Genomic DNA, 9622 nt, shown 5'->3' with positions numbered 1-9622 from the left:
AAATTCATATTTTGTAATAAAGTGTCTTCAGATAATGTTAATATAACTTTATGTTTTTACATTATTTGTAGAAAAGTCATCTAAACCTTGTTCCCGCTCTCAGTGCTCCATCTCCGGTTGCTTTCCCCTCCCGGAATATTTGATCGTCTGACTTCCCGCTCCTGCGCAGTCTGCCCTGGCCTAAACACCACTTTAACTTTCGTATTTTCTTCTCTCTCCCCTCCGCAAACATGTCGGAGTACAGCTCGGTACCGGCACCCGGGGCTGGAGCTCCTCTCGGCGGACATCTAGCTATCGGTAACGGTGGTGGAATAAAAAAAGATGCCTTTGCAGACGCGGTACAACGGGCCCGGCAGGTGAGACAGAAGCGAGAGGCAGTGTAGTTATGCGCGTGAGCGCCACTGGGAAGGGGTGAAGAAAATGTGACTATTGTCTTGTTTCGTGGTTGTTAGCTTGCAAAGCTGGTTGACTATGTTTGGCGAGCAATCAATACGGTTGCCAGTTATGATTATTATAGCTACCTAGTTAACGTTATAAGTCAAGTGAATTTGAAGACCCAGTTGACGTGCCACTGCAGAAATACCGTGATGATGTTGTTACCAATGCATGCAAGTTGAGTTAGCCGTCTCCCAATGTTGTTGTGTTGTTGAGAGCTGGCTGCTTCTGCTGCATGCAAAGACAAAGTCCTGATGGCAGACAAGCGGGCTCCGAGCCCTCAGCGTGTCTGTGTTTTTGAGTGCATTCCCAACAAAGTATATATCCTTAACATCATTTGATTGACATCATTCAGCTCACAAACAATTAGCATCTCATGTAATATTTGAAGTTGCTGATCAACGTTAGTTAATACCCAGTACCAGCACAAATAAATCAGACATTCTCATCATGTCATGATATGCTCTTTGAATATCTGTTATGTGTTCAAGTGACTTCAACTTTTGTGCATCAGATTGCTGCCAAGATTGGTGAATGTGCAGGGGTAGCCCCTATGAACAACATCAATGCACCAGACGTCTTTCCCTTCACAGCACAGAAACGACAGTTGGAGGACCCAGGTACACACACACACACACACACACACACACTACTGGGGACTGTGAAAGGGCCACTGCCAATGTGAACGTCTGATAACTGGAGTGTGTGCACACAGATTATTGTGAGATCAGATTCAACCTTTGTTTACTTGTTTTTTTTCCTCCCACAGATCAACCTGAGAGCAAGAAAATGGCTCCACAGAGTGACGTGGACTCAGCCACAGCTCTCTGTAAGTTGCTCTTCCTCATGTCTCCTACTACCTACTAAACCTGCTCCATGTCTTACATGAATGTCAACTGTCTCCCCTGGTCTGTCTGTACTGTCCGGCCCCTCTCCCCTGGTCTGTGTCAGTACAGTTTCACCACTCTTCCCTGGTCGGTGTCTGTACTGTCCGGCCCCTCTCCCCTGGTCTGTGTCAGTACTGTTTCACCACTCTTCCCTGGTCGGTGTCTGTACTGTCCGGCTCCACTTCCCTGTTCTGTGTCAGTACTGTTTCACCACTCTTCCCTGGTCTGTACTGTCCAGCCCCTCTTCCCTGTTCTGTGTCAGTACTGTTTCACCACTCTTCCCTGGTCGGTGTCTGTACTGTCCGGCCCCTCTTCCCTGGTCTGTGTCTGTACTGTCCGGCCCCTCTTCCCTGTTCTGTGTCAGTACTGTTTCAGCACTCTCCCCTGGTCGGTGTCTGTACTGTCCGGCCCCTCTTCCCTGGTCTGTGTCAGTACTGTTTCACCATTCTTCCCTGGTCGGTGTCTGTACTGTCCGGCCCCTCTCCCCTGGTCTGTGTCTGTACTGTCCGGCCCCTCTCCCCTGGTCTGTGTCTGTACTGTCCGGCCTCTTTCCCCTGGTCTGTGTCAGTACTGTTTCACCACTCTTCCCTGGTCGGTGTCTGTACTGTCCTGCCCCTCTCCCCTGGTCTGTCACTGTGAGCATCACCTGTGTTTGTCTTGTCCTCATTTTGCAGTGTGTCAGTAATCTGAGCCCTGTCCTCTCTCTATATATCTCTCTTTCTTTCTCTCTTTCCTTTTACAGCTATCGGAGCCCAACTGGCAGCACTGGCCCAGCAGAGGCAAGTCATTAGCATCATTTAATCCATAACAATCCAAGTAGGTCTCTAAAATGAAGTGAAATAGTATTGGGGATTGGAATTAGTTCTTCAGCAGAAGATTAATGGTGACAATATGTTGACGATTTGGATAACGAACTGTTGTGCTTTGCTTCTCTCTCCCACAGTGCCAGGCTCACAACCACCTCAGAGGAGTACAGTGTTCCTGATGGAATGGTGGGACTCAGTAAGTGCACTTTCTCCAAATGCCACTTTATATAATGTTTACATACCCTACATTACTCATCTCATATGTATATACTGTACTCTATACCATCTACTGCATCTTGCCTATGCCGTTCGGCCATCGCTCATTGATATATTTTTATGTACATATTCTTATTCATTCCTTTACACTTGTGTGTGTATAAGGTAGTTGTTGTGAAATTGTTAGGTTAGATTACTTGTTAGATATTACTGCATGGTCGGAACTAGAAGCACAAGCATTTAGCTACATTCACATTAATATCGGCTAACCATGTGTATGTGACAAATACATTTGATTTGGATTAGTTTTTTCGTTTTCATGTGTTGAATTTGAACATTACTGGACACATCATGAACATCATAATCAATAAAAATTACAACTCTCCTCTCTTCCTCTCCTCCAGTCATTGGCCGGGGCGGAGAACAGATCAACAAGATCCAGCAGGAATCAGGCTGCAAGGTTCAGATAGCCCCAGGTGAGGGACTGTGGAAAGTGTGGCCTTTATAGTCAATGGTTAGGAGCAGAGCTATAGTTGAACTCTTCATCTGTTTTTATGGTTGTGTGTCCGCGCGCGCGCGCGTGTGTGTGTGTTATTGACTGTTGGTTGTTTTCAGACAGTGGAGGTTTACCAGAGAGGAGTGTCTCTCTCACAGGGTCCCCAGACTCCGTACAGTAAGTGAGATCCTTGTTATCACAAGATGCTGTTCACCTCTAGCCACTGAATTTACACAGCTCTATCTTTATGTATGGCATATCTCTGTAGTTCCACTATTAATGTGTGCTATTGCACTCATCAGTTGAGTTGACCCACCCCCCTCTCTCTTCCACTCTGACTAGGAAAGCCAAGATTTTATTGGATGAGATTGTGTCTCGGGGGAGGGGCACGCCCCCCTCATCCTTCCACGAGGCGACCAATGGACAGAGTGGCTCAGGGCAGGAGATGATGATTCCCGCAGGCAAGGCTGGCCTCATCATCGGCAAGGGAGGGGAGACCATCAAACAGCTACAGGTATATACAGACAGTCAGTCGGCCTCACCAGTAGCCAGAGAAGTGTTCCACAACACGTTGTGTGTTTTGAGATGTTGACAGTTTCATCGCAAACAGGCTGATGTGTGCAGTCATGCAAATTACTTTTTTGGTTGTTAAATCTACAGAGCAAGCATGAAAGAAATATAAGCAGGAAACTCTCGTATCTCATTACACAAGTATTTCATGGACCATGTGAGTGTTGTGAATCGTTGCCATCAGTAGGTTGAGCAGAGCTGACCATGCTGTCTGTCTGCGGCGTTGACAGGAGCGAGCAGGAGTGAAGATGATCCTGATTCAGGACGCGTCTCAGGGACCCAACATGGACAAGCCCCTGCGCATCATCGGGGAGCCATACAAAGTGGAGGTAACACAAGGCCTTGCTACAATCTGCATCCCATATTGAATTGGCATGCTGTACTGCAGCTCTGCAGATGGGGGATTTGGTAGCAACTTTTGATGTGCTAATAGCTGTTCTCCCTAAGGAGACTTAATAAAGTTGTTTGAATTTGAATATCTGTCCTGTGGGTCTGCTCAGCAAGCCATGGAGTTGGTGCAGGAGATACTGAGGGAGAGGGATCAGCCTGGCTTCGGAGACAGGAACGAGTACGGCTCCCGCATGGGGGGAGGTGGAAGAGCCATGGACGTAAGTGAGAGGGATCTGTGTGTGTGTGTGTGTGTGGAGAGGGACTCACATTCTCCATCACAGGTCTGATGTTTTATTCGTAAGAGAGGGAGCACCTTCCTTTAGCTATCAATCTAATCTATTTGGCACTGTCTAACCTGCTCTCTGATTGGCTAGGTTCCAGTGCCGCGACACTCTGTCGGGGTGGTGATTGGTCGCAACGGGGAGATGATCAAGAAGATTCAGAACGACGCAGGAGTTAGGATACAGTTTAAACCAGGTATATAACTTAAACCAGGTATATAACTTAAACCAGGTATATAACTTAAACCAGGTATATAACTTAAACCAGGTATATAACTTAAACCAGGTATATAACGTTTCATAGTCATGTCATATGAACTACTGCTACTCAACTCATTTACACGGTTTAACCACAAGTTCTGTGGTGTCTACTAACAAGCTCTACATTCTCTATGTGGTGTTGCACAAGACTCAGAGGAAATGTCCTGTCTTTGTAGATGATGGCACAGGTCCAGATAAGATGGCCCACATCATGGGCCCACCAGACTGCTGTGACAATGCGGCCCAGATCATCCAGGAGCTACTGCAGAGCATCAGGGTCAGAGAGGAGGGAGGACAGGAGGTACACACCTCGCACATAGAGTATCTGAAAAACAGCCACTGCTCACACGCTTGCTTGGAACTGTTTACATACAAGTGTATTGGAGCTGCCATGATGCCGTGCCTTGTGGAACATTCAACGCATTTAGTGAACCACTGGAACATTGTAAACAAATGGAACCGTGTAAACAAATGGACTCCATAACCTAGACAAATGATAGTCCTAGTGTTAGAGCATTCCCACAATTCCCCATACAGTACATTACTGTTATTAGGAGGTAAATATCCTCATCTTAAACAAACTCTGACTTTCTGACGTCCAGGACCAGGACTTAAATATAAATTGTATTAAGACCCTCTTTCTCTCTCTCTCTCTTCCACCCTCCTTCCTTCTCAGGGTCCTCCCGGGCCTCCAGGCATGTCCCCGAGTGGTGGCGGCAGGGGCCGCAGCCGAGGGGGCCAGGGAAGCTGGGGTCCCCCTGGTTGTGGAGGAGGGGAGATTACTTTCTCCATTCCGGCCCACAAGTGTGGCCTGGTGATCGGACGGGGCGGGGAGAACATCAAGGCCATCAACCAGCAGACTGGGGCCTTTGTGGAGATCTCCCGCCAGCTGCCCCCCAACGGGGACCCTAACTTCAAGCTCTTTGTCATTCGAGGCTCTCCGCAGCAGATAGATCACGCCAAGCAGCTCATCGAGGACAAGATCGAGGTATGCAGGGTTCCTGCTCAGGGTAAGGAGGAAAGGGTGGAAGGATGGATGGATGGGTTTGTGGTGTTGGAAAACTCATTTGGGGAAATGGACAGGATTGCTTCAAAGCACAATCAATGGAGTCAAACTGGCGATTTAATTTGCTTTCAGTCTTTTCACCATAGATGTGAACATAATGTCCATGCATCTAACTGGTTGTGCTTTCCAGGGTCCCCTCTGTCCTGTTTGTCCAGGTCCTGGTGGACCAGGCCCCATGGGTCCCTATAATCCTGATCCCTATAACCCAGGACCCCCAGGAGCCCCTGGACCACAGTGAGTGGAGACTGGAAATGTAGTCATCACAAACTCTGGCTTTTACAAGCCTCTACTGGCTAAAATGTTACATTACAACGATACAATCATTGATTGGACCAATGGAAGTCTACTGAGTAGTAACTGGGTTTTCTCTACCCCCCCCCCAAGTGGAGGTCTTCATGGCTACCCCCCACAGGACTGGGGCAACACCTACCAGCAGTGGCAGCCCCAAGCACCCCACGACCCCAGTGAGTGACCTGCAACATTGACCTTTCAGACCCTCACTGTGGACAGGAAATGGTTACATTGGAACTATATCTTTCAATGGCCTCCCAATGTTTTCTCTCGCTGTAATCACTTATTTGAAAAGACTGAGAAAGGGAAAGCAATATGGAGTCAACTCCACCCAGCCTACCAGTGGTCTCTTTTGGGCTTTCCTACCATATAGTTTTATCTCCTTGTCATTTCAAAACAGTGGTTACAACAGAGAGCAGGCTTTAGTTAGCCTGGTCCCAGATATGTTTCTGCTGTCTTGCCAACTCCATTGTCTGGTGTCACAATGTCCATAGGAGTACAGCACAAACTGGGGCCAGGCTAGCTTTTAGTGGTACATAACCCTGCAACTATTATCAAAATCATCTGTGATGGGAGAATGTCTTTCTGTGTTGGCTATTGATAATAACTCACCCTATCTCTCTCTGCCCCCTGGTTTCTAAGCACAGGCAGGTAGCAGGGCACGCTCAGCCCTATGAGGACCTCACCTCCAACTGCCATCTTTTTTAGGCAAGGCAGCCGGTGCCGCGGACCCTAACGCAGCCTGGGCAGCCTATTATGGCCAGTACTACCAGGGAGGGCAGCCAGGGGGAGCAGGGCCCGGCCAGCCCCCCACCAACCCCACCGCTGGTGGCCCAGCACCTGGAGACCAGCCCCAGGCCAGCCAGACCCCTGGGGGCCAGCCTGACTACACCAAGGCCTGGGAGGAGTACTACAAGAAGATGGGTGTTGGTGAGACCACTGGTCTACTATAGTTACTAGAATAACACCACAGGAGGAAAGACGGCAGTTGTTTCCCTCTTAGAATAGGAAAGATGGGCACTGTCTAATTTTGTCATTTTAGACCGTGTCTATCTTTCCCATTTAATTTTGTATCGAGGCGTATAGCTGTCTACTGTTGTGGGCTGTTGACTACGCTTGACTTTAGATTACTTTCAAGGTCTAAAATCATCTGACAAACTTTAATTTTGAAGTGAACCAGCGCTGTAAGAACATGAATCTTTCATGTTAACCTTGTCGATCATAGCATATCTCTTCTTCATCCATAAGACCCCCTCTCCTCTGCTCCCCCAGCCCAGGCAGGAGGCTCTGCAGCAGGGCCAGGAGCAGCAGGTGCCCCAGCAGCCCCAGGTGGAGGCCAGCAGGACTACAGTGCAGCCTGGGCAGAGTACTACAGGCAGCAGTCTGCTTACTACGGCCAAACAGGGCAGGCCCCAGGACAGCCTGCCACCCCTCAGCAAGGCCAGCAGGTAAAGTTACACTCTGTGTGTACTGTGAGAGTACTCAGATGTGTATGTCTAACAAGTTGTGTTTTGTATATTGCCTAGGTGTGTGCGTTCTGTCCTGAGGTGTACTGTCCTGGGTTGCAGTCTGTTTTTGTCATCCAGGCTGAAGATGTTACTGGTTGTTGTGGTTCTGACTCGGTACTCTTACTCTGTTATTTCTCTTCAGACACAGTGAGCGGCTCGGCTGAGACTCATAAAGAGCGAGAATAAAGAAAGGCTACTACCACTTAACCCGACCAGTCAACAGAATCCGGCCATTTTTTTTGAATTTTATTATATCTATATTTTTTGTTCTGAAGGGATTGTGCTGGCAGTCCTTTCCCTGTCCCTCCCCTTTCCCCATCCACCAACTCACCACTTGTTTAAATAAATATGCGAAGAGAAACTATTGCTTTGCCTGTGAGCTGAATAATGGGATGGATTTCTAGTTGTCTTTCATTTTGGTTCCCTGAAATCTTCCCTTGTTTTTTCCGTCATCTGTCAATAAAAACATGAACTTGGGAGATTTGAACTCTGAACCATGAAAGCCAGATTTACTTCCGGAAATGCTCATCACTCACCCAATGAAATCGCACTTTCCCCTTTTTTTATTTTATTTACCACAGCCAAACTGTCTATTCAAGTGACTTACTTCTAGTCCTACACTACTAATACTGCATTTACTGAAATTAACATTTATTTATAAAGATTACAATTAATTACATGAATGGTAAAATGATTAAGAGTGGGAGATTTTGCTTTTAATTGCTTGGTAGTTTGATTTCTCCTTCATTTGGAACATTCCCATCACCTAAGTTGCTTGGTCTTCATACATTTTGAGCTTTGGTTTTGATTTTATGTTCTGTGAATTATATTTTTGTTTTCCGTGTGTGTGTGTGTGACTGTACAGTGTTTAGAATGTGTCCCCACAAGTGATGATAAACGTGCGTGTCTGTATGAGTGTGGTTGCACAGCGGAAGACTTCAGTGATTGTGGAACGCTAGTTAACATAGCCACGGGTATATCTACAGTGTGAAGTTACCTACTGCAAACATCACATAACACTAGTCTGTTTAACTCAACCTGTTGCACGGGAGACGAATGGTGTTAGAAGTTTTAGTTTTCCTTGATCTGTGACACGGTCTTCTACATTGTACGTTTATTTTTTATTTTTCAATTGTTTTGAATAAAGTTCCAATAAGAGATGTCCTGACCTCCCACCAGTTAGATCACCTTCTGATGGGATGTCCTGACCTCCCACCAGTTAGGTCATCTTCTGATGGGATGTCCTGACCTCCCACCAGTTAGGTCACCTTCTGATGGGATGTCCTGACCTCCCGCCAGTTAGATCACCTTCTGATGGGATGTCCTGACCTCCCGCCAGTTAGATCACCTTCTGATGGGATGTCCTGACCTCCCACCAGTTAGATCACCTTCTGATGGGATGTCCTGACCTCCCACCAGTTAGATCACCTTCTGATGGGATGTCCTGACCTCCCACCAGTTAGATCACCTTCTGATGGGATGTCCTGACCTCCCACCAGTTAGGTCACCTTCTGATGGGATGTCCTGACCTCCCACCAGTTAGATCACCTTCTGATGGGATGTCCTGACCTCCCACCAGTTAGATCAACTTCTGATGGGATGTCCTGACCTCCCGCCAGTTAGATCACCTTCTGATGGGATGTCCTGACCTCCCGCCAGTTAGATCAACTTCTGATGGGATGTCCTGACCTCCCGCCAGTTAGATCACCTTCTGATGGGATGTCCTGACCTCCCACCAGTTAGATCACCTTCTGATGGTCATTGGGGACAGGAGTTTTCCCTGCTCAAGGAAAATCTTTTGGCCATAGTTATAGGTTTTAAACGGGGCTGGTTGCAAAATTCCAGGAACTTTCAATAAATTCCCTGGTTTCCCTGAAATACCGGTTGGAGGATTCCCAGAATCAGGAGGGAATAAGCAGGAAATCCAGAATCCTCCAACCCGAATTTCTGGAAAACCAGGGAATTTATTGAAAGTTCACGGAATTTTGCAACCCCTAACTATGGTCCCTGGTCAGGGAAAAACTCCTGGCCCTATTCAGAGTGAGTTTTAAGGTTGCACTGGAATAAGCTATGGTTGAAGTCATGAGTAAGATGGCAATGTATGGTTGTTAAGGTTAACCTCAGGGTCATGTTCATAAGGGACTAACAGACTGGAACAGGGAGGGACTACCTGGACTTGTCCAATAAGTGCAAATTTTCTTTTGCAAAACGTTTTGGTACGGTGTGCCCAAATGAACATGACCCAGACATGTTGAATCAATAACTCTTGAGGAAGAATGGCAGCTTGGGCACTGTATTGGAGTCTGCATTTTGCAGGGCACAGTGTTGATATTGTGAATAAAATGACCACCAGCAGCAATATTCTGTTGAATTAAAAGGGTGAAAGTCAACATATTTTTAAACTTGTGTGTCCAG

At 47.1% G+C, this 9622-nt stretch overlaps 1 protein-coding gene across 3 annotated transcripts; it reads left to right on the top strand.

Annotated features, from left to right (window-relative positions):
• Window positions 1–132: 132 nt before the first annotated feature.
• On the top strand, window positions 133–9601 carry LOC139572635 (far upstream element-binding protein 2-like). 3 transcript variants are annotated; one of them, XM_071395321.1, is made up of 18 exons: window positions 139–356; window positions 950–1055; window positions 1205–1264; window positions 2065–2101; window positions 2266–2324; window positions 2749–2820; window positions 2960–3017; window positions 3183–3354; window positions 3641–3739; window positions 3911–4018; window positions 4175–4277; window positions 4519–4643; window positions 5019–5330; window positions 5539–5642; window positions 5793–5872; window positions 6408–6629; window positions 6972–7147; window positions 7350–9601. In XM_071395321.1, the coding sequence occupies exons 1-18, from the start codon at window positions 231–233 to the stop codon at window positions 7356–7358; spliced, it is 2028 nt and encodes a 675-aa protein (XP_071251422.1). In that variant the 5' UTR covers window positions 139–230; the 3' UTR covers window positions 7359–9601. The 3 variants fall into 3 exon arrangements, with proteins under 3 accessions (XP_071251430.1, XP_071251426.1, XP_071251422.1); XM_071395329.1 differs by lacking the exons at window positions 6972–7147; window positions 7350–9601 and having other exon boundaries at window positions 133–356; window positions 6347–6545; XM_071395325.1 differs by lacking the exons at window positions 6972–7147; window positions 7350–9601 and having other exon boundaries at window positions 133–356; window positions 6342–6545.
• Window positions 9602–9622: the final 21 nt, after the last annotated feature.

This window comes from Salvelinus alpinus, chromosome 1 (assembly GCF_045679555.1).
Source record: "Salvelinus alpinus chromosome 1, SLU_Salpinus.1, whole genome shotgun sequence".
NCBI classification, from domain to species: Eukaryota; Metazoa; Chordata; class Actinopteri; order Salmoniformes; family Salmonidae; genus Salvelinus; species Salvelinus alpinus.
Note: the sequence above shows the minus strand (reverse complement) of the source record. Positions and strands in the feature narration are given on the sequence as shown.